This window comes from Phoca vitulina, unplaced genomic scaffold (genome assembly GCF_004348235.1).
Source record: "Phoca vitulina isolate PV1807 unplaced genomic scaffold, GSC_HSeal_1.0 scaffold20, whole genome shotgun sequence".
NCBI lineage: Eukaryota > Metazoa > Chordata > Mammalia > Carnivora > Phocidae > Phoca > Phoca vitulina.
The window spans coordinates 26,644,318-26,670,187 of NW_022589723.1; the positions used below are offsets into that span (position 1 = coordinate 26,644,318).

Sequence of the window (25,870 nt, forward strand, 5' to 3'; positions counted from 1 at the left end):
TGAAGTGCCACCAAAATATTTTAGTACCTATTTTAATTGGAACATGTGTATTTACAAAGATAAGCAATGCCTTCTTGTATCTGAAAGTTTCCAATTTTATATCAGAAATACTCCTAAAATGCCATTTAACTGAAGAAAGCCTGATTTTAAGAATTCAGAGAGTGAAAGGTCTCCCTCCTGACCGATTATAAACTTTGTTTAATAAAAGGAAGTCTTTGCCATAACTGGATAGGTAATTCCTGGGCGAGAGAGAGAGGAGCTAAGCCCACAACGTCACATACAAATGGCAAACAGCCTGGCCTACAGGAAATCAGGGGAGTCCCCAAGCAACAGAAATGTCAGAACTGTAATGTTTTGAGGCACAGGCAATGAGCAAACTGACAGGGGAAGTACCCTCAACTCTCAAGCATGTTAGATCAAAATGCACGAAGTTAGATTTTCTGGGTATAAAAATAAGTAACATTTATTTTTGTATTTATATACTACCAGTACGTTAATCATTTAAGTGCAGCATCTATAACTTTAGCTCCAATTTTTAGAGTACCAATGTCAACAGAGAAATACAATTGCTATATATGAGATTCAGTTGCAAAGATGCTTATTTCAGCATTATATATAGTATCAAAAAATAAAGGGGAAAAAAGCCCCTATGTCCAATAAGAGTCTGATTAAATAAATGTTCTTCTGTCCAGATAACAGGATATTATAGTCATTTAAAATGATGGCATAAAATATTAACTGACATGGAAAAAATGTTCATGATATACTGTTAAGTAAAAAAACAAAACAGGTGGCAAAGCAGTATATACAGTAAAACCCAAATTTTTGTAAAATACACGTGCATGTACAAGAAAATAACTAGAGGCCTTTACACCAAAATTTTAATAGTGATCGTGTGAGTGGTAGGATTACAGATACTGTAAAGTTTTCTTTCGTTTGATTATATATACTTTCAAAGTTCACCATAATGCCATAAAAAGGGTTCTTTACATACACTGTGAATGACATATAAGTCACTGATCTGGAATCGACTAGTGACTTCACCTCGAGAGAATCCTGGCATGGTTCTAAATGCTTTAACTAAAATAAAACACAATATGCATAATAATTACAACATCTATATAATTCCCTTTGGTTTCTGAAACATCCTAACACAGATTACTTTATTATTCTTCACAGCTACCCAGTAAGGATAGGCGTTCTTCTTCCCAGTTTATAGAGAGAAGCTGAAGCTCGAGAGACTGCAACTATTACAACTATTACATGTGTAAACAGCTGGCCTGTTCGGGTCTCAGTTTCTACATTTGCACTTGAACAACGACCTCCAGTTCTGCTTCCACGAAACACTAAGAGATACAGTCTTGCAAGTCTACACCCACACACATGTTCTCTCTCTTTAAATATTCTATGGCTCTAACTTCATGTTAGGAAAACCATTGCTTATAAATGTGTTTTTGCTTTACACTTAACTTTCTTCCTCAAGGGGCTCCCGGGTGGCTAAGTCAGTTAAGCATCTGCCTTTAGCCCAGGTCATGATCTCAGGTCATGATCTCTAGAGGCCTGCACTCAGGCTCCCTGCTCAGCGGGGAGTGTGCGTGTGCCTCTCCCTCTCCCTCTGCCCCTCCCCACTGCTCATGTTCTCTCTCTCTCTCTCCCTCAAATAAATAAATAACATCTTTAGGAAAAAAAAAACAAAACACTTTCTTCCTCAAATCTGAAAATGCTAGCAAACAACAAAATCAATGACATCCTCAAACCTCAATTCTAGTATTTTCTGAAAGCAATTTTGGAGCTGCTGACCTGAACACATACCAATAACACTGACCCATAAAAATTATTCTCCCTAGGAAACAAATGCAAAGTTTATGTTCATGTCAAAATGTGGTCGTAAGCCCACCTGAATTAGAATCACATGGAGTATTTATTAAACACACAGTGCCTTGAGCCATACCTGAGATCTACTGACTAAAAGGCTCCTTAGAACTTTGTACCAAGGAAGCAGCATTTCAACCAGCTCCCTGGTCATTCTGTATTTGAGAATCACCAATAGAGATGGATAAGCATAAGGAATGCAAAGATCTTTAGAAATCTGCTTACGTAGAAGACTTTTAAGTCACTTCTAACAACTGCTTCTGTGAGGGACAGGGTCGACTACAATTTCAGGAACAGAAAGTGCTTACCTTTGTCCAAATAAACCATGTAAGAAAAAAACACCCGACAGAGTTCACTGCACTAACTGCAGTGTAGTCCCACGCTCCTAGTCAGTGAGACAGCGTTTTGCCTTTCTGTTCACAGCAGCTAAGCGTCCAGCCAACAGAGTCAGAATTCAATCCAATTATTGGAAATCCCCATAAAGAGCCCAAGTGGTTAACCTAAGTCTCAAGTAGATGGCACCAACTATGATAGTCTGAGGGAATCTAAACGTATTTTACCTGAAGTATTTACCAAGCAAACAGCCTGCCGAGATGCAGCATCCACCATGCTGGGACCCCTTACACGTGAACAATCGGATCCATTACACAAATGCTAATACCAGCAACTACAAAGAAATGGGAGCTATCTCTGCAAGTGGACGCCCCCTCCCCCTTCTAAGAACCTCACCTACATTAGCTATCTCTCCCATACCATTGTCTGCAAGTTTCAAATGGAACTGGAAAGGGGGGGGTGGAAATCATGGCGCCCCGGATCAGTTGCCTAGTCAAAGCCACTTACGGCATGTCCTGTGTCGGAACACCAGAATACACATTTCTGCCAGTGGGATTTAACCATCTTATCTTCAGAACACTGCCGCTTCCTCTCAATCTGCTATCATAATTGGTGAGGCAGTTTATTCCCATGGGAAATAGCTCAGTACAGGTTGAAGCTGCAAGGGTCATCCAGTTACTCACCACTTCTGCCCAGAATGAGGCTAGAAGGATGAGGACTGGGCACTCAGCCACCTATGTCAGCACAATCGTCGTCAACAATGCACAGCAAGCGCCAGGACACCGGGAAAGCTTTAAATTTAATGAATTTAACATAGGTGCAGATGCCCAGGAGATGAGGCTCTGCCCCTCTGGATTTACACGTTCAGATCTCTTATGTTCAGTGCATAAGGAAGCGTCTGCTGGGCAGAAGGGGCCCAGGGGCTAAAAGAAATGGTGTGGGCAGGGCAAGAGCATAAAGAAAAAAAGCAACAAACCTGAATAATGTTCCTTTTCCCATCCCATTCCTCTTGTGCTTCACGTGGAAAGTCAAAGTAATCTAAGCAAAGGCTCACAATGGGAAACAGTGATGCGGGTAGAGGATCCTACGCAATGTAGGTGAGGACACAGTAAGGTCTGTGTTCCAGGCAGATTTTTTTTTTTTTAAAGATTTTATTTATTTATTTGACAGAGAGAGAGACAGCGAGACAGGGAACACAAGCAGGGGGAGTGGGAGAGGGAGAAGCAGGCTTCCTGGCGAGCAGGGAGCCTGATGTGGGGCTCGATCCCAGGACCCTGGGATCATGACCTGAGCCGAAGGCAGACGCTTAACGACTGAGCCACCCAGGCGCCCCGCAGGCAGATTTTTAAAAATTTCTTTTCAAAACTGATAGAAGTTAAAAATTTCAAGATTGGTAAGGAACGAAGACACAAATTTACTTGGCTCCTGATGGGAAACAACACAATAAATTTCATAAGCATTCATTCCTTTTATGAAAATTGCCAGCAAATCTCATCAGCTAACTACGAAAGTGTTTCCAGCAACACTCCTTAGCTGGGGCCTCCGAAAGGTCAGTCACTGTTCTGAATGCCAGTCAACATGAAGCAGTCGGCATGCTGCTTAGCTAGAAGACTTCTAAGTCACTTCTACCAGCTGCTCCTGTGAGGTGCAGGGTCGACTACAATTTCAGGGAAAGAAATGCTTACCTTTGTCCAAATAACCCAGGTAAGAAATAACACCTGAAGAGCTCAGTGAACACTGACACCTCTGCCAAGTGATACCACAGGGAGGCGCTGCTGACAGCACGGCTCAAGCAGAAAACTCTGGGTTCTCGGGTCCCTTAAACCATCCACCGTATTTTTCAAACATAGAGAACACTTGTAGTCTAAAATAATGGTCAACTCCAAAATCATAAAATCAGCCTCCTGGAGTTTCCTCCTCCTCTCTGCGGGTGGAAACCCCAAGTCAGCTCCACATCTGGCATTCCATGGAAAATGTATCTTTATTGTCCATGGCAAGGAACCAAGAGACCATTCTGGACAGGATGCTGACTCACATCTGCCAAGACACACTGGCTGCACAAAGAAAATGGATTTCATTTTGTTTGATGAGACTCAGGAGGCCCTCAGGGCATGGCTGACTGATCAAAAAAAAAAAAAAGATTCCTTATCTAGATGATGGGAAAAACCATGCCTCAGCTTAGATTACTGGGGATATGGGTATCAAACCTCAGAAGAAATCATCTCTGCAACACGAAGGTCAGCGGCAGGTCACAGGGAGAGGAGATCCATGGGTGTGGACATATTTTGTTTATTATAATAGCATAGGCTACTCACTTGAATACCTATTATGTGCCAGTCACTTACCAAGTGCTTCACACAATTCTCCCGTGTAATATCCACCACACCTGTAAGAGGTGGGTGTTACTGTCATCCCCATCTTCACCCACGAGGAAACAAATACAAATGCTCACAGAAGGCAGGGACATGCCCAAGGTCACACAGCAGTTCACCTGCAGAGCTGGGACGCAAACCAGGATTCAAAACCCAGGTTCACTGCATTGGGCTATCCTGCCTCCTGGTATAGAAAAGTATCCAAAATTTAAAAATAAGGCAAGAGGAAGCCAGAGTGGCTAACAGGGCCATCCCAGACTGCCTCTCTGGGTTGTGCTCTCACTCAACGAGCTACTTACTACTGTTGGGCACAAGCTCTGTGGGGTTACATGTTAACTTGGAGACTATGGTCCGAACGTTACGGCTTCAGTGCCCTGTAGGACATTAATGGTCTTGCCAGCAATCTTACCCCAACACTCTTCTCTCATTGCCTATTAATACCCAGTCTTTCAAATGTCCCTTTGAACTAGTCTTAAATCCTTTGAGTTAAATAAATGTTTGACATGTGTTCATCCCGTATCTCTATGAGTCATGTTGGTACCGTTCTGAAATTATATTTTGATACCTCTTCATACCACACTCTTCCAAATTGTTCCTAAAAAGGATTTGGGACAGTAACGTGTCCATATGTCTACAGAACTGGACTTACTATTTAGTGCATACAAACATACACACATTTAATAATCTGTAGATAATGATTTGCCACCCACTAATAGTGCATGGCCACTGAAGAGATATCCCAACTGAGGTTTTTTTCAACAGAAAGCTAGAAACTCTCTTCCAGGGTTAGCCATTAATAACATGGTGAGAGAGGGGCAGCCCCTCCCAACAAGGCTAATATGCCAACAAGCCATCTGTCTACTGGAAGTGACTTCAGGGACAGAGTGCCCACGCGCGCACGTGCACACACACACACACAGTTGCCCAAAGTAACCTTCCCATCATCAGCCACAGTGCTGCATGGCCTGGAATTCCTGCTCTCAGAGTCACTCCTCGGGATCACTCAGCAGCCGTGAGCAGTCTGTGTCCAGAGGGTCCCACCAGGAGCTGGACATTCACATGGGGGACAGGTGAAAAGGTGGGGCATCTAGATTAGTGGCGGCAACAGATGCTTCAGAAATTATGTGGGGCTCAGAACTGTACTATCCGGGCACATTAGTTACCTCCCTGTACCTTGGTTTCTCACTCTGTAAAACAGATCATGAGAACATTTAGGGGGATACAGAAAGGATGGACCGAGTAAATGACTTGGAACATGTCTACTACCTTTTCCACACTCAGCTTCTCTGTCGCGGGCCTGGCTCTTGGTTGTATTTGGTTTGGGGTCAATGAAAATAGAGGGCAATGGGGGCTTGGGGAACACTTCTGCCATTAGCACATATTAGATTACTAGTCCGGTTTCAAGATAACCTGTGGCAGCTGCCTAAGAGATGAGAGAGAAAACAAGCACTGCATGGGGTGGGAGGCGGGCTGGGGAGCCCAGCACCTCTCCCAAGACCGGCACAGCGCGGCTGTGGTCCTGACTTGCGCAAAGTGTGGTTTAGCTAAGTGCCTAAGAAGAACATTTGGCCCCAAAATCAAATTTCTTCTATTTCCATTCTGCTCTGATCTCACCTCTGCTGAGTCCCTTAGAAAGGATTTCAATGCCTTCTATTTGGCAACCCGATTATATACTTCAGTCATCTAGAACCCTGTCTGCCTTCCATGCATAATTATAGTTCTGAAATATTCCACAGGACCAGCAGGAAAACACAAAGTAGGCCAGCACCCAAAATTCAAACCAAATCAAATTGTAAATGAAGGCTGACACGCAAAATGCAAGCACCATTTTGTGCCCTGCTACTCTATTAGCCTCATGAGACAGAAAATTTTAAAATCTGAACAGAGGCAAGAGGAACCAGCATCCCCACCCTTAACTCAATTGATAGCGAAGAAGTTAATATTTACTGCCTTAGCACTGCTGACACCAGAAAAGAATCTGGTTACTACACCCAGTATCCCTGGGTGGCAGCAACTGTTGGATTTCTTCGGGGGAAAGAGGTAACAGTTTTTACAAAAAAAAAAAAGAAGGAGCGAGAGGCAGGCAGTAAAAGCTAATGCCTACCATTAGAAAGGCACCAGGGACTCCTTCACCCATGTTTTATAGACTTCTTGGCTCAGGTTTGGCATCTATACACCCATGTAGACAAAGAGCATTTTGAAGAAAATCTGAAAATCTGTGCTCAGAGTAAAGGTGGCCGTGACTCAGCACTGGTCCCTCTTTGTTCCCAGCAGGGCTGTAAGACGAGAGCTCAGTCGAAAGTAAACTTGATCACAAAGGGAAAGGCCTCAGTGAAGAGAAGGTTCCCTTCCTCCTGTTCCTGCAGAGGAAGGCCTGAGCTGCGTGAGCCACAGGGACCTTTCTCACAAGTACAGTGTTCCTCAGACTTAAGGGCTCTTGTAGGTTTGGGCCCTCCCCCCCCCCCCCCCCCCCCCCGGCCCCCTTAGGAGAGAAGCCACCTTTCAGAGACAATCTGCCTCCTGGCATCTTCAAGAGAATACACTCCTAATTGCTGTCTCAGTTGAATGAATATTCCCCCAGGTGTGCAGGTGAAACCAAAAATACACATCCCGGCCTGCTTTCCTGGCATGGGATGTTTGTATTTTTGGCCATGCTGGAAAACATGGTTCCATTTTAAAAGTATAAGAAAAAAATAAGTGCATAAACTTGCTTCAGTTATGCTTCTCTCTCCTTGTGCCTGTAAGAAGGGGGGGGGAAATCACCCGCTTTTGCATCCCTTCCGGAGAACACAAATACTGCTAAAATCAAAACTGGCAATAATAATAGGGCAACTCATTTCCCTCCCCTTCTAGAGAGAGAGAGACCAAAGCTGTATCAGTCTATTGGCACTTACACTAACTCTGGGGTTGTGCTGCTTCTAATTACAATCTATTTTATGTAGTCTGGATTCATCCTTTTCTAATTTAGCTGACTTTCCTTTCTAGTTATTTGGACCCATATGGTAAACCATTCACAGCTGTGTTGTACACTCCACAGTGTATATTTAACCCAAGGCCAATCTAGACCAAGAGACTCCTACAGATTTAAGTCTCAGAAACCTCTTGTTAATTAAGCAATATTACTACTTTTGCATGGCTTTATTCAGTTTATAACTAGACATAAATTAAGGTAAGTAATTGTACAGTCCACCTCAAGCCAGAGTATACACAAAACCACCATGCGTTTGGTTTAGGTAACATACTCAAGAAGTACTGAGATCCCTTCAAACTAAAAACAAAGCAGACTTCTGAGCTAAATTCATTTTGTGAAAACAGATCAAAGCTCACTAGGGAACTGTTATCCTTTCTGGCTACTGTCCAGATTCTGGAATTGTCTCTCTGCTGCCTCATCTCACCAGCCATGTGTCCCCCTTCTCTGTACTCACCTTGTGTGGTCTGGGATCTGTATACAATTTGACTACTATTTACATAGAGGTTAAATATTTAGTTTTTCACACAGTCTCAGGGGCTGTGTAAATAAGATTAAATAAATTTAATGAAATAAAATCCTTGCCCTCAAGGAACTCACATTCTGGTGGGAGAAACAAATCCATACATAAATAACTACAACACAATATGACAAGAGCTGTAAATTACTTACATGAAGCATCTGAGACACAGACCAAGGAATAATTGATTCTGCCTCCTTCTCAGAGAAAGCGTGAAGAGGCTGTGTATGGGCTCACTCCGAGAGGTGAGTGGGAACCGCGTGGGTGTTAGAAGTGGGCTAACACTCCCACGAGATGGGGGCTGCACACCCCTGTCAGAGTAAAAGCTCCGAATAGCCTAGAGATGAAGCTAGAGAGAGAATCTGCAATGGATGAAGCAAGGAGACCCATGAAGAGGACAGAAGCCACGACAGCCCAGGTGAGAGAGGATGTGGCTGAGGGGAAGGAGGAATAATAACTGTTTCCGGTCCTCATGACCAGTCCAGATCTCACCCAGTTCTGCCCCTCCTTCTAATCCCCCCCACGCCAGGCCTGCTCCAGTTTACCACCCTGTTTCAAAGCAACAGAAGGACCCTCCAGACTTGCTCCCAGCTGTCCTTCCTGAGAGCACTCAGACCAACAGGAAGTCCGTGGTCAGTCAGACCGAGCAGGTAATGCCCAGAGAGCTCTGTGCTTGGCACGCGCGGGCCCGCGTCCTGGGCTACCCTACCTGGGAGGGGGAGGCCCACATAGTCATCTTTTCATGGTCCTTTGGCCTTTGTTTATATCAGCATTCAAGGGTTACCCTCTGTTTTCTTTGATGTCAAGGAAACCGCAATCACAGAGTATTGTGTTCTTCTGTAAAGGGCTTGAGACTGGAGTGGAGTGAAGGGTGGCACAAGCTTCTTAATTATACAATAGAAGGCCTTTTAAACGGGAGGCTAAAATATTAATTAGCTCATTTTTAAAAGTGGTATGAGTTATCTACAAACATCAAGAGGAAGGAGAAAGGGACAAAGGGATGTTACTTTCCCAACTACTGATTCCATTTTTATTTGTAATTACATTTATTGCTTTCCATTTGTGAAGTTGATACATGTCATCACAGAAAATTTGGAAAACACAGAATATGCTGAAAGCACAAAAAAGGAAAAGAATCAGTTCCATAACTGACAACTTTAAGGTGAATGCATGTTAAAACGAGCATTCTAAAATTGTGATAGTTGCACAACTCGGTGAACACACTAAAAAATTTAATTGCACATTTTATATAGGTAAATTGTATGAATGTGAACTATATCTCAATAAAAATTGTTCATAAATTTTATTTTTCACATTTCACATTCTACAGATATTCTATGTAACACAGAGGGAGTTACCATAACCTATTAAGTCATTCCCCAACTAGATGGGTTTTTCAATACCATAACCAGTGCTGATATAAACATCTTTGGTATACTGAGCTCTATATGAGTATCATTTTCTTTCTCCTCAATAGTTTCCTAGAAGGATTTAAGGTTTCCAAACATACTAACAACCCAGAAATTATTTTATAAGACTAAGAGAATTAACTCAAGAAAATTCAGTTACTCTCTACAATTACTAAGGCACCAAAAATAAGTGGTCCTAAGTGAAAGTCACTAGGCATTAAGTCTGAAGAGAAGATAGGGCACCTAAAGCTGGGCCACAAATATGACATGTATCTGATATCAATAGAATCACAACTGCAAAATGTTTTTCATGTCTGAAAATAACTTATGGCTAAGGAAAAAAGTCCAATCCTCAACAGGTGGGTGGCACAACATCGGGGTGTTTAAGAACACAGGCTTGGGGCTGGACAAAGTTGTTCAAACCCCAATTTGAACCAAGGCCAAGAAACCTGGACCATGTTAATCCTAAACTGTGTCACCCATAAATTGGAGAGGATATAACACTACATCAGGATGAATCTGAAGTTCACCTAAGAAGAACATTCCTAAAGCGCTTGGTGCAATGCCTTCCCATAATGAGCACTCAATAAATAGTGGCAACCAGGATCATGGTGATGTCAGCTGCTTTTGACCAAACTGAAATGCAGGAATCCAAATCTAAGCCCTCCAGACGTCTCTGTTTAGAAACTAAAGTATTTTCCGACTAACTCAGAAAGGGCCTGAAGGTATTTTTATTACCATGGGAGTTTCAGCTGTGACCAGAGCTCATTTGCGCAATCTTTACATTCCAGGGCGCTTAAAAGCTTTCTCATGCAAGGATGAAAGCAGCCTTTGTCAAACTTGTAAAAGGCACCTTCTTTGTCAGATGAGTTAACTGTGAGGTGAGTTAAGTGTGTTTCTGCAGTGGCGTGTTCGGAAACCCCAGGAATGTAGGCACACCCAAATAGTGAGATAGGGTGAGTTGTAGGAAAGTGGGTCGTGCGTATGTGCATGCGAACGCTCGCGAGAGTGTGTGTGTGTGTGTGTGTGTGTGTGTGTCTGAGTGTGTGTTGAAATAACACATTTTGAGCACTATCTACATGTCAGGCACCACTTCATACTTCCCAACTGTGTGGGGTGGAACTTTGATTAGCCCTACTTTGTCTGTGGAAGCTGAAGCTTAAGGAAGTGAAGTGTTTTTCCAGAGTCAGCTAGCTAGGAAATGAGTGGCAGAGCTAAGATGTGAAGGGCCATGATTGCACAATCTCCCATCCACTACACCCCAGTTCCACCAAAGAGAACGATCTGTGGTGAGATAAGCCTGCACGTTTTAGTCTCATTTTCTGATTAGTGACTTCCTGACTTCCCAGCCTGGCGTTTGGCAAGTATGGTCATTTGAAAGCCTCAATAAAAGAAGACTTTTGAAAGGTCTAATTTGGATGCTTCCTTATTCTCCCTCCAGCTGTCCAGGCAGTCATTCTGGGAGGTACCCAGTGTCCCCAGGGGACGTAAGGCTGCTTTAGGATGATGCAAATCCTTGTGTCCTGTCAGAGCCACAGGACGTAAAAGATCTTTCTCCTTTCCGTCCTATCTCTGGAAACAAAGTCACCAGTTTCTCCAAGGGTTTTAGGGAAGATGGCGATATAATTTATCCCACAAAACAAAACAATTCTGAGAGTGAAAAGGGGCACAATCAGTAAATAATGCAGACATAAATAAGCCAGGAATATGATCACCCTTGTTTTAGGTTCCTAGGTCATCCCGGTTGAGGTTCCCAGTCTATCGGTGACCTGCATGTGAATTGTATAAGTGTGTTTGTCGATAAGTTAAAACACTGTACTTCCAAGAGAAAACTGTCCATGGTTCTTCACCAGAGGTATGAACCAGCATCTGCTCTGGTTGATGGGTCATGTCTGCATCTCAATCTAGCCTCACGGTGAAAGAAGTGCTTTGTCCAAAAGGGGAAAGAGTGTGGTGTCACAAGCATCACCACAATAATCACAATGTCCCAGGGATTCGAGGGATGGAGCAAGCCCAAAGACACACTCTTCATTAACATAAGCCAAAGAGTCTGAACATTAACTTTTATAGACACAGAAAACAGCACAATGATGACCCGAACAAGTTCTTACTCAATCCCACCCAATTAAATGCTTTATCCGCTTTATTTCGAAAGGAAGTTCTTATGCCTTCTGGCCCTCTCTTACTCATCCCAGAACTCGAGGAAATACACTCATTCTGACACCTCTTCTAATTCAAGGTCCAGGTCTAAGGAGTGGTGTAACTAGTAGGGCTAAAAAAAAAAAAAGTCCGAATTTTTTGTTCATTAGATCTAAAAGCAAATTAGTACAATTTTTCCCAGCATTTTTCCAACAAATGTGTTGAAATACAGGGGGATACAGGACAAAAAAAAGCCAGTTTGGGATCACCATGACCAACCTCTTCCTTATAAAAAGAGACACGGAGGCTTCCAAGTGAAGAGCAGAGCCAAAAACACACATCCAGGCAATCAGGCCTCCTGCTCTCAGCTGAGGCCTGTTTCCCTGTTACTACGCTCCTTGGTTAAAATACTTTCTCATGTTTTAAGTCTTCCCTCCAAAGAGAGGAAGGAAGAGGAAGGGAGAAAGGAAAGGATGAAGGGAGGGAGGAAGGAAGGGTGGGGTGAGATGGGGAAGGTTTAGATCCACTCCATTAAAGCTCGAGCACAATTTCAAATGACTAGTAAATGGAGATTTGAGGGAGAATGAAGAGACAACTAAAAATGCCTGTCATTGTCAGCCTGACAAGAGGACAAATGTCACCTACCTTTGGTCTTGATGGCCGTTTCAATATTCAGAGCATCACGCTCAGCATCAAAATTGGTGTATGCTTTGACCGACCCGTATGCACTTGGGGGCGTGGAGTGCTGAGGTTAAAAGACAAACATACTCAAATCATACACATTTAAAATCTTCCCCTGAAATATCCCTGAGATAGATTTTTTTCTATTGTTTCTTTAAACAATTCAAATCATTCATAGACTAGGTAACTAGGTAAGTATTAATGTACCATCACACAGGGAATAAGAAACTTCACTGTTTCTAATGAGAATTTATCTTCAAAAGCTCAGCTAGTATAGAAAATGCTGTTTGTATTTTCACTTATTCTACCTCTAGTGCAAGCTCAAAAGCAGACAACCCAAAGCTGGGCACTGGAAACCATTTATCTGGGAAGGCTTTGAAAAGCATTAAACTGGGCCGGCAACAATTTGAAACAAGCTGAAAATGTGGAAATGCCTGAATGACAAGTGTGCTTAGCCAAGTTTTTGCTACAGGCATCTGAATTTCCACAGGGCCTGTATCACTGAGCTCACAATTCTTTAAAATGCAAATGTATAATGCTGGCCTGCTTGTTTCAGACTATCAGATAAGTGAGGGAAGCCCGGGCACCAAGGTGGTCAGGCCTCCTGGCCCACATCCTCTTTGTGTTTGCTAAGTTCCTGCTTCCCTCTCTCTCCTCTGTCCTCTCCTCTGCTGTCTGTAACACTAAGCTTTTAACCCTATGGCTACCACTCTTCCTATTTTTTTCTTTTTAAAAAAATTTTTTTTCTGGGGCGCCTGGGTGGCTTAGTTGTTGGGCATCTGCCTTCGGCTCGGGTCATGATCCCAGGGTCCTGAGATCGAGCTCTACATCGGGAAGCCCTGCTTCTTCCCTTTCCCACTCCCCCCTGCTTGTTTTCCCTCTCTCGCTATCTCTCTCTCTCTCTGTCTCTGTCATATAAATAAAAAATCTTTAAAAAAAATTTTTTTTTTCTTATTGCCTTTTAAACCATACTCTCTTCCTTTTCCAATGCTTTTCAAAATCCATTACCTTGCCTGATCTGATGGACCCATTTCCATCCCACCCCACCACCCCAGATTGAGGTAAGGACAGTAGTATGTGTCTACATCAGTTCTACTATCCGAAGTGTTAATTACTCTTCTTCCTTGAGCGCTCTTACAGCTTCCCTCCTCCCTGCTACCCGGTCCCAAAGCAAAGGGCAGGCAAAAGAAGATGGACAATGTGGTTTAGGTTGTCAGTGGAACCATCCACCTTCAACACCAAGATTCGTCTATCCACGACCTCCCCTGCGTACATAATGCCCATCATAATGTGATGACTTTGCCTTAGCTCAGTTTCTGGGAAGAGTCAGAGTCTGAGGTGCCCTGACTTACCTCTCCACCCACAGGCAACACATTATGAGACATCCCAGCACCCATTTCATTTGCTTTTATTAGGAGTGCGATTATACAAGTAAGTAACTAAGATGACATCCTCTCAAATGTTTCCCAGGCCAAACCAGAAATCTAAGTTCAGGACTAGACAGAGTATTTCAAAATGCACTTGTGACTATCTTGGCCAAATAGTGAATCCAGTTAACATTTATAACTCTGAAGCACAGTGGATTATTAAAGTATTTTCCATCTAATTTTACTGAACTTTCCAGTAAGATTAAACCAGTGGAAATGGAACATACATTTAGGCAAAGGTAAGGACAAAGGGTTATTCTGAAATACTATATTTGTTATGGTGGCTACAAAGTGTGGATGGAATCTAAGAAAAACACTTCCCTATTTATTAACAATGCCATCAATTATTTACAAAGGCAGGGAGTCTGGTCATTGAGCCATTATCACATACGGCTTCATTTCCTAGACGGTATGTCGTCTTATTCCAAAAACAACAGTGAGTAGGGAAAGTTTTGCATACCTTTTATAAAACTTCTAGAAACAAAACTAAATGGATAATTGAACCTATTATCTGTAGAATCCACCTGTCTGAAAATCAAATTATTGTGGAAAAGTGTTTTTTTCTTCCTCCAAAATATGGGGGAAAGTATGACATTTTCTATTGCAGTCCCATCTCTCCACACAGAGAGATGCATTATACTAAAGTAACTTCAAAGGTTACACGAAAAGCCCTTTTCTGAAATCTGATACTAAAAACAATCTGATAATCAGATCCATTAAGAAAAAAATTATTGGGGCGCCTGGGTGGCTCAGTCGTTAAGCATCTGCCTTCGGCTCAGGTCATGATCCCAGGGTCCTGGGATCGAGCCCCGCATCGGGCTCCCCTGCTCCGCAGGAAGCCTGCTTCTCCCTCTCCCACTCCCCCTGCTTGTGTTCCCTCTCTCACTGTCTCTCTGTCTGTCTTATAAATGAATGGATAAAATCTTTAAAAAAAAAAAAAGAAAAGAAAAAATTATTTAGCTCTTGGACTTGTCTGGACCTCAACCTGCAGCTCCTAAGTGTTGCCAACAACAGTGTGCACAAGTTCCATGAGGAAAGATTAAAAATATACAGGCTCTATAGTCCATACAACCTGTGTTTGCATATACGCCACCTATCTGAACATTTGACGGCAAGCACCAGAGATAATAGAGGGTTCCGTACCACCTAATCCAAACTGCTGTCAAGTGACTTTTGAGTGCTTCTATGTATTTCAGTTTCAGTAAGAGCATATTTTGAAGTATCTGCAAGATATGCCTACAAACCAGTGTTACTGCTGAGTTTTTGTAAAAGCCATTTCTACCAAGATGACCTGAAAGATGTATGGTATTATTAGATATTTTTACATATTCATAATTTATATTCTACTTGATTTTAAAAGTATTTGCAATGACTTATAATTTCACATACAGTTTAAAAAATTTTTAACTGTAAAACAAAGCAGATGCATCAGAATTTCCAGGTTCACATATTTCCTGTGAAAGACAGATATAATTCTGAGCTCCTTGATAGCTAAAGCAAAAAAAGGAAACATGATGAATTAGAATACTTTATTTAGCTAAACAAAACAAAACAAAAACACACAACACACACACACACACACACACACACACACAAATATTCTAGTTCTTCTGGAGAAAAGAATTCCCAGATGTTAAATTAAAACAACAACAACAACAAACATATAAGTCCTTGTCTAGAATAACTTCATGGACACTGTAAGAAGTCCAAAACGCAAGGATCATTTTTGATATGGCTATAGCTTATGCCAATCATTAATAAAATGGCAGGGTATGACATTAAAACTCAAGTATCATCATGACAATTACTACCACTGACACACTAAGTATATAACAGAATAAAACTCCAGCCACCCCAGTGTCACTAATGCCTGTCCAATTTTAATGTGATGCTAAAGAAGTTTCTAGTGCCGTAACATTTCTGTCAAATTGAACTACTGGGAAGAGTAAAAGTAATGGGGAAGAAAAGTGGAACAAAGAGTGGGGAATGATTGTCTAAATTTGTCCTTGTCCTTAGATGTACAAGGAAGGCGAGTAGCACAGTTATCCAAAGATGTCTAATTTGCAAAAATTACACAAAGTGAAAATGATATACTTACATCACCCTCCAAGCTGAGCTTGCAGAGAATTTCGTGAACAGTAGACATTTTGAAGGAAGCTGGGGGGAAAAAGTACAACAAAAAGTATTTATGAAGAGGCTTTCCTTTCTCCTGAAGTGCAGTGATTCATTATACTAATCTCTATTTCTTGGACCATTTCATCTGAGGATATTAGAGTAATTTTTGCAAATAGATGCAATTCCTATCTTATGATTGGGCAAATTAAAGCTGGGAGATGGTTTTTAGGTTTCAGATGGACTATAGAAGTAGCCAGTCGGGGCACCTGGGTGACTCAGTAGGTTAAGCGTCTGCCTTCGGCTCAGGTCACGATCCCGGGGTCCTGGGATCAAGTCCTGCACTGAGCTCCCTGCTCAGCAGGGAGTCTGCTCCTGCCTCTCCCTCTGCCTGACCCCTCATGCTCTCTCTCTTTCTCAAATAAATAAAATCTTAAAAAAAAAAAAAAAAGAAGTAGCTAGTCTTTCTCATGCTCTGTGTAAAGAGAACGCTGGGAGACTGATTTGGGAATACAAAAACAAAATGCTCCCCAAGGCTCATGCAACTTGTCTGAACAGGATAAGACTGAATCTTCCATTTCTCATGAAAAGTGATAAGCTTGTCCAACCAGCCACTGCTTCTGTGTTTCTCACCAGTAATTTACCCTATTGAAAAGGACCTGAAATCAATAGCATTTGCACGCTGGTCCATTCCTAAATAGAACCTTTATTACTATCCATGATTTTCTTAGCTCACCAATGCTTACAAGATATGCAACTGTTTATGAAAAAGACCATGGACAGATTTTCTGACATTAACTCATTCCAGAAAAGACTGATCCCTTGTACTTAAGATTCAAAAGGGATGAGATGAAGTCATCTTCCAGTTAATACACTTAATCGGGCAGTGACACTAGGCTGATGAATTGGCTTTCCAGCTTTGCAATCACACAGTTCTCGGAATTGATACACCAGCCTCGGCCGATGAAGAGTGCCCAAGTAGTAGGAAATTTATCTCAACTGAGACAAGATGGGTCATTCAGCATCATCATCCCCAAAAGAAGGAAAATAGAGCAGAGCTATAACCTGAAACAGTGGGATCGACATCTGAATTGAAGTAACTCCTGCTTTGGTCTCTTTGCTTAATATTCTTTAATCAAAGAAATTATGCCCATGCAAATCCAGCTTTCCATCTTCCCAACAGTTTGCATGGTCTAAATATTTTCATAGAACTGGCTTGGAGGGAGTATTTGACACAGACATTTGCTAACTTATCGGAACACTGTGGACTCAGCAGATTCCAGGCTCTGTGTTGGGTGGAGGTGGGGGAATCTAGGAAGATATGCCTCTATTTGTGTTTATGGAGATATTTCTGCAAGATTTTCTTTCTTTTTTTTTTTTTAAAGATTTTATTTATTTATTTGAGAGAGAGAGAATGAGAGAGAGCGAGTACATGAGAGGGGGGAGGGTCAGAGGGAGAAGCAGACTCCCTGCCGAGCAGGGAGCCGATGCGGGACTCGATCCCAGGACTCCAAGATCATGACCTGAGCCGAAGGCAGTCGCTTAACGAACTGAGCTACCCAGGCTCCCTGCAAGATTTTCATCCTGAGCTCTCTCCTAGACCACCCCTCTCTCTTCTTAATGATTACAGTATAGTTTTAAGCATGGCAAAAAGAAAATCAAAGCTGTTCCAATTACCCCCACTCCCACAGCTCTCAGACACCCCCACCCCCAAATATGTCCTGTGGCTGGGATGCAATCCTGACTTTAAAAGGTCTTGCTCTATAAATACACTGTGCTACATCCAGACAATGGAATATTATTCAGAACTGAAAAGAAATGAGCTATCAAGCCATGAACGGACATGGAGGAATCTTAAATGCATCATATTACTAAGTGAAAGAAGCCAGTCTGAAGGGCTACATACTACATACATAGTATGATTCCAACTATCTGACATTCTGGGTAAGGCAAGAACATGGAGACAGGAGAAGGATCAGTGGTTGCCAGGAATTAGAGGGAAAGGAGGAAGGGATGAAGAGGTGGAGCACAGAGGATTTTTAGGGCTGTGAAACTACTCTGCATGATACTATAATGGTGGATACATGCCATTATACATTGGCCAAAACCCATAGAATGTACAGCACTAAGAGTGAACCCTAATGTGAACTATGGGCTCTGAATGATAGTGATGTGTCAATACAGGTTCATCGGTTGTAGCAAATATACCACTCTGGTGTGGGAGGCCATGCATCTCTGTAACTGGACTATCCAATACAGCAGCTACCAGCCACACGTGGCTATCAAGCATTTGGAAAGTGTCTTGTCCAAACCGAGATGTGCTGTAAGTATAAACTACACACTGGATTCTGAAGACTTAGCATGAGAAAAAATATAAAATTTCTCCGTTTTTTATACTGATTATATATTGTATTTATGATACGTTGGGTTAAACAAAATAAATTATTTAGATCTAATTTCACCTGTTTCTTTTCCCTTTTTTAATGTGGCTACTAGAAAATTTACAATTGCATATGCAGCTCACATTCTATTTCTTCTGTTGGGCAGTGCTGGTCTGGAGGATCCCAGAGTGCCATGGTCCAATCCTAGTCCAAAAACGTTTGCAGTAGCCAGGTCATGTGAAAATTTAGTTTGAGATTTCTTGTCAGGACAGACAAGTTTGAGTCTGCCTTGACAGAGCAAGAAATATCCTACTTCTACTTGGGCCAAGAAATATTCTGGAGGGTCTCGTCAGTATCCATCAGCCTGAGAATCACCAAAGCGGAAATGAATTCCATAGGACACTAACCACCCAATCCTGACCTTGACCATCACCCCTGAGCCTCGTCAGAACTGCAGTAGGTCTGCAGTGAGGGGTAAACTGTTGTCATCTGCCTTACAGAATTCTAGTCCCCACTGTAAATGGCTAAGAAATAAAAATGCCAAAACAAAAGCAGAACCCCAAAGAGAGGATCAGTAAGTCAGACTTGCAAACAGAATTGTTTCTGCTCACAAAGAAATGTGGATTAAAAGTCCACTTCATTCTTAAATCAGGTGCTCAACGCGGGTTCTGCTGTTTAGGGAATCTCGACCACAGAAGAACAGTAAGTTTTTATTGTACAGTTCTTTCAAGCTGCCTTTCCAGCCCTGAGCACTGGCTTTGCAGACAGCTGCCAAAGCTTGTCTCATATGGGACCCTCATTACTGTACAAGCCAAAGACAATCTGATATACACTCTCCATTCCTGTTAATTCTTCTCCCACAGCCGCAACACACTGAGGAGAGACAGAAAATAGGGGTTTTTAAAGGCCCCACAAATCTTTCTTTCCGTTTTATTGTCCACAGTTGTGCTGTTCTTTCATCACATCAATCCCACATGCTACTATCAATTAAATTCCTACATATCATCTCGTCGAAATAGTTCAAAACCCATCCTTCAACAGCCTTCTCTTATTCCAGCTAAGGCCAGCCCTCAAAGATTGGCACAGAACCCAGCCTCAGCGCTTTCTATCTACTCCCCCAGCAGAAGTGGACTTGAGCCTAATAGTTACTTGCTTCTCCCCAAACGCTGTACTCCTTTCATCCACAGCGCCCTGACCCCTGCTTCCTCCCCCATCCCCTTACCTTCCCCTCTCCTTTTACTTATGGAGGCCGTGCCCATTCCTGAAATCACCACTACTCTGGCCTCTGCTCACGGGCTGGCTGTAGCTGCCATCCCATATGCTCTCTCCCACCTTCCAATGCCAAAAGCACTTTCTGATGGCAGCAGACTTCTTTGCTGAGCACACTGTACTGAGTTCCCGCATGTACCCAGTATTCAAATGGCAAATGCCTAAGTACAATTCAAAGCGGCAGGGGGTATATTTTACCTCATCTCCCTCACAGCGTCCTGGTCCCCCACAAATTTAAGAGGGCCTTTGCACACTCCAGGGGCTAAGTAAACTTTCAGAATCAAGTTGGTATTTGGCATAATTAACATTTACACTTGTATTATTTATAACCATTCTGAAGAAAAAGCTAAAATGTCACAATAACCACAAAAGAATCTCCATGAAGCTTGCTATAACTGCAAGTTGTTTTGTATCCAATAAATATTTCCTATTTCATGCAAGCTTAATGGCAAACAACTTTCACCTTACAAATAAAATATGGCCCTTGTGTCTTCACTACATCCGATCCCCTGGCAATGCAGTCATTTTGTGGAGGACTGATTAGTCTCTAGAAGAAACAGTCAGCTTTGCCACTCATAACGTTTGTTAAAACATCAGCTTAACATAGTACGTTTGATTAATGAGAACATGTCAGTGCAGTGCTACCCTTGAAAGCAGGAAAAGAAAGTCTTGGTAGGGCTACTGTAGGTTACAAACACTGGTAGCCTTCAAATAATCAATCAACAAACCCCTGACAAGCACACACTCTTGGCTTGCAGACACACCCTCCCACAGGGCTCTCCAGCTCTCTTCTCGTCTTGCCCCAGTGAGACACTTGAGGCAATAGCCCAGATTACTCAGCTAATGAGAATCCAGGCAGGGCCAGAATCTGGGTCATCTTGACTCTTGGGTCTTCACCCTGGCGGCTTTCACAATGGTTCTCCACTCCAAAAGATGAAGACTCAGAGAGAAAGATAAAAGTAATATGAGTGAGATCAGCTAAGAGATTAACGGTGAGGTACCGACAGGTTTGAGAAGGGCAATTACCCTGGAAGGTTCCAGCCAGACAAACATGGGGGAAAGCCTGGGGAGAAAGAATGGAGGAGAATGTCCGTCCCTGGGTGGTGGGAGAACCAAGAAGACAAGTTTAAAACAAGCCATGTCTACTGTAGTGCCCTATGGGGGGCCCAAAATACTGGTGTCTGAATGGTGCAAATTTAAGCATGGCTGTGGAAATATAGGAGAGCCTGAAAGTCAAAGTGATTTGTTCCCCAATACTCATCTAATCTGTTCACCACATTTGCTCTGGAGGTTGAATTTTCTTACTGAAAGCAGGAGCTCTGCCTTAATTTACCTAGTGCTTTGAGAATAAAATGAGGTCTATGAGCCATGTGACAATTCCATCCCCACTGACGCCTCATCCCAGTGTAAAATTCTTAAGTGTGTTAAAAGCAGAACAACCACTCCTTTCCCGGCAGACTTCTTACAGAACATGAAAATGGCAGTCTGCATCACTCCTTCCAGCACTTCGACCTCACCCAGATCTCCAACTGGTTTCAACTTGTAAAAAAGAAGGGGAAAAAGTCAGCAAATTCAATCTGTTGATGAGTAGTATCTGCACACACCAGTACCTTCCATTCCCAGGGAAGGGCTGGCTGACTAGACAAGATCATTAAAACGGCCCTTTATTGGGTAGTTTTTTTTTCCTTTACGAAAATAACTAGAGGGGCACCTGGGTGGCTCAGTCGGTTAACGTCTGCCTTCCGCTCAGGTCATGATCTCGGGGTCTTGGGATCAAGCCCCACATCTGGCTTCCAGCTCAGTGGGGAGATTCCTTCCCCCCTCTCTCTCTCAAAAAATAAATAAATCTTAAAAAAAAAAGAAGAAGAACTAGAGAGGTACAGAGAGACTTAGTGAAAGAGCCATACCCACTTCAAACTGGTTTGAAATAATTCACCATTGGGGTGAGAACGGACTCACTCATTCCTCGAAGCCACCCCCCCCACCCCCCGCCGCCGCCATGAAGGGAACAGTTTTCTCCTCTGGCCTTGAAAATATTAATGAATGAAGACTGTTAGCCACCTGACTGGAAAAGCCCTTGGAGTACAAAGCTAGACATTAATGAAATCTGTGCAGCTGTTGAAAAACATTTACATTTAACATAGGACTGTCTTAAAGATACTTAAAGGTTTGTCCTTTTTTTAAACTCTACCTATTTTTTTTTTGTCTTTTATTGTTTCACTTCAAACACACGGTAATAAAAACAGTACAAGTGAAACAGATTTAAATTCTCCCCAAAAAAGTAAAACAAAATTTGCTAAAAAGAGTTGAGACAAAGCAAACCCAAAAGTCAACACTTTGCAAAGAGCAAAAACAAGTTCTACTGAAATGAATTAAGAACCAGCTCCAGAGAACCCAAATACTAATTCGTACAAACAAACACACACACACATGTTGAGACAGGGCTGGTCTGCACAGCCAAATCTGAAATCTGAGCACAATCCAGCAGTTTCGTGGACACACCCACTTTACAGTTTAAACGTGGTGTTGATGTGTTACCACAAAACACAGCCCTAGCAACCATGCTGAATCAATCAGGAACCGGATGACACAAACAAGGATTTTTAAAGTGAAAATGTGTGGGGGTGGCAGTGCAGCGGGTTGGGTTTCCCCACCAAAACCTTCCCTGTGCAGATTCCTGGTCTATAGGACCAGTCTGGAATTTTAAACCAAAAGGGGGGGGGGGGGAAATTGCATGAGTGGGGTTGGTAGTGGAATTTATATTGTGCTCCATCTACTCCTCACCCCCTGAAGCATTTTTTATTCAATAGAACTTTCCTGAAAACACATCCTTTTCTCCTTGGTTTTATGGTCTTGATCAATGCCTGAGTCACAAGGCCAAGTCATCCTGCAGAAAGCCTGGAATTGTGCCCAGTGGCCTTGATCAAACTGAACAGGACTGACACAACAACAGCACTTGCCCTGGCTTATACCTTTTGCTACCTGATCTGAATCAATATGTATCTGTTTGCTACCTACAGACTTACGTGGCAGCCTCTTGTTCTCAGAGTTTCTCCGTCAGTCCCTGGTCATGGGTTTGGAGTGGGTGGAAAGAGACTGGCGGGAAGAATGAAGTCAGTTGGCATGGGACACTTTTAGGGTTGGGAAATCAAGGTCTTTTACAGCTACAGCACAATGTCAATGTTTTATGGCCCGCTTACTGTGTTTCTAATGGAGACCTGGTGCCTACAGAAAAAGCCTGAACGGGGAGCCTGGATGGCTCAGTCAGTTAAGCCTCTGCCTTCGGCTCAGGTCATGATCTTGGGGTCCTGGCATCGAGCCCCGCATAGGACTCCCTGCTCAGCGGGGAGCCTGCTTCTCCCTCTCCTTCCATCCTTCCCGCTGCTCATGCTCTCTCTGGCTATCGCTCTCTCTCTCAAATAAACAAAAAATCTTAAAAAAAAAAAAAAAAAAAAGAATTGGGGCACCTGGGTGGCTCAGTCGGTTTAGCGTTTGCCTTCGGCTCAGGTCATGGTCCCAGGGTCCTGGGATCGAGCCCCATGTCAGGCTCCCTGCTTGGCTGGGAGCCTGCTTCTCCCTCTCTCTCTGCCTGCCACTCCCCATGCTTGTGCTCTATCTATCAAATAAATAAAATCTTAAAAAAATAAAATTTAAAAAAAAGAAGAAAAGAAAAAGCCTAAACTTAGCCTTCAAGATCTCCCACACTTTGGACTTTACCTACCTTTCCATAAATATCTCCTACACAGCCCCCAAAACGAGTGCGCATGTGCGCACACGCACAAACACACACACACACACAAACACACACACACACACACACACACACACACACACACTGCAGTGACACTGGGCGGTCATTCCTCTCTAAATACACTCAGCACAGTTCTACCGCCTCTAGGCCCAGGTTCCCTGGGAACACTCAATCTTGATCAGCTGACATCCCTCATGAGACTTCAGGATACAAAAAATACTGTACTTTTTCTCCCGCACCTCTCCCTACTCTGTGCTCCTGTCACAGTGTGTCTGTGAAATAGCAAAAATGAGTATATAAAGGTGGTCTTCCATTTTATCTGCCCATAGGGTTTCTGTCACATTCCCTTCTGTTTCCTTATAGGTCTGAGTGCAGTGCCTACCAAACAGTAGGCGCTCAATCACATATATGGACGGTTTACACACACGGGGTCTTTCAATATCATTATGGCTTCTTTTTCAATGCGCTCTTGCTCCATTTTCTTTCTCTCCCTCAGACTGAACATCCTAAATGCAGTTCCAGTTCCATACAATCTGGGCTGGATGCTTAAGCTGCCAGCTTCCTTGCAAATCTTCACAAAGCCTGGCAGGTCACTTCACGGGCAGCCTCTTCCTCATCGTGATAGACAGCCCACTCCCACCCCAGCACCCCACCTCTGTACTGCCATGGCCGCCCGGGTCCTAGATCTGTCCCCTGGACAACATGCAAATGTAACCTACATTTCCTAGGGCACTTGGAATGCAAGGAAGGAGCAGAAAGGAGGAAGAACTTGCAAGTGACCTTGGGATTCTGATTTCCTCTGAGCTATGAGTGTGTACACTGGGTGTGGCAGGGAGACAAAGAGCAAGGACCCAGGTCACAGCCACTCCCCTGATTCAGAACTTTCCACACCGAACCTGGGATTAGAACTCAGACTACTTGGATGTACTGACTTCTCTCTGACAAGACTGAGCGCAGATGTCTTCAAGCTTCTGGGTGTACCCTAGAAGGGAGACTCAGAGGTACTCTCAGTTTGGATCCACCCGAAACAAGCCTGGGCATCTCCTGACCCCTACTGCTGACCTGCTTCCCAACAAAGTAGACGGAGACTGCCTCTGGCAACAGAAGGAAAAGCATACCAGTGAAGGGGAGGAAAGAATTTTTTAAAAGAACTGGAATTTCCTGATGTAGCCTCTAACTAGAATAGGGTGTGGCACCAGGGAAAATGAGGGAAGTGGATTCCCATGTGCAAAAAAAGAAAAAAAAAAAAGGAGCATTCCATTTCTATTTAATTCTCACAATAAAATCCGGAAGGCAGGTTAAGTCACCATAACTTTAAAAAACACTACCACAAGGCAGGCTAAATACGACATTCAGATTTGTGGAACAGCTAGGTTAAAGGGGAAATGAGCCCCTGCCAAGTCTGGAAACTAAAATATTAATATGGGAAAATGTAAGGTTCAAAATCCAATTACTGTCTATACAATTCACTTATTTGGTCTATTTTTTCTCTCCTCACCAGACTTAAGTCTAAAGAGCAGGTTTTTGGTTTTGTTTTTTTTCAGTCTGTTTTGTTCACTCTTGCATACCCAGTACCTCTATCTTCGAGTAGAACATGATAGATGCTTAATAAATATTGTGCAATGAATAGATGTTCAAAGCAGCCCAGTAGAGACTGGGACTCCTCCTTGAGACAGGGCCACTCTCCATTAACAAAAACTGCCTCAGCAGGCCCACAGTCCTGCACGAGGCTCATGAGTGTGTCAGTGCAAGATCCTAGGCCCAACAGTGCAGGATGAGCCTACAGCCCCCCAAATCAATAGCAATTATAGAAGGATACCTACCTTGCCAGGAAAACTACTTAAATCAGAAATTAGTCAGGACACTAATGGCGATGACAGCCAGCCTAATGTCAATCAATACAGTACTTTAATAGCTCAAAGACACAATATGTTAAATACTGAGACGCAATCCAAGAACAAGCACCTAATCAAAGCCAGTGAGTAAGCAGGATTTCCTGGGCATTTGCCATAGGCAGTGCATTTGGCACTGCGGGAAATTACAAAATCCAGGTCTCCAAATCATCAACTCTTAACTAAAGAAATGCACATTAATGGTCACACCCTTGCACTACAGATGTGATAGATACTTTTGGAGAAACCCCTGAAGTTTTTAGATAATCGATGGACTTGGAAGAAGGGAGGGAAGTGCTAAGCAGGAATGTCTTAACACCACTGGCCAGTGGACTCCTCCCAGGAGTTTGCCTCTCTGAACCTGGCCTCATCCAAGATCCTCCTTCACAATGCCTGAATGTCATAATTATGTGGCTCCTTAATTCCATGGCCTCCCATTTCATAAAGCACAGATCTGTTTAGGTTAACAAGGTTTTCTTGGTTTTTAAATAATACAACTCTTTTGTGTTGCTGAGGATTTCAGGACCACCAACCATTCCTAACTTAATGAATACTGATTTGATTTGCTAGTCTCTAGCTGGGTGTAAGTACACTGAAACAGGAAGGAGGGACAGCAGCAGAAATGGATAAATCTAATGGCTTTTATAATATGTCAGAGAAGAGGGATGCTAAGGACACAGGAGGAAGGTGGAAAAAACAAAGTGGGGGGGAGGGGCAAAGATACAATTTTCCAATTAAAATAAT

The 25,870-nt window shown here is 42.9% G+C and overlaps 1 protein-coding gene across 3 annotated transcripts in view; it reads right to left on the reverse strand.

Annotated features, from left to right (window-relative positions):
• The window catches only part of ANXA2 (annexin A2), a 55,291-nt gene that overhangs the window by 16,743 nt on the left and 12,678 nt on the right, over positions 1-25,870 (reverse strand). For all 3 annotated transcript variants that reach the window (XM_032417242.1, XM_032417243.1, XM_032417241.1), the window contains 2 exons: positions 15,820-15,878; positions 12,259-12,358 (listed from right to left, as the gene is read on the reverse strand). In XM_032417242.1, coding sequence (XP_032273133.1) covers positions 12,259-12,358; positions 15,820-15,867 — 148 coding nt within the window. In that variant the 5' untranslated portion in view covers positions 15,868-15,878. The remainder of the gene's footprint in view (positions 1-12,258; positions 12,359-15,819; positions 15,879-25,870) is intronic.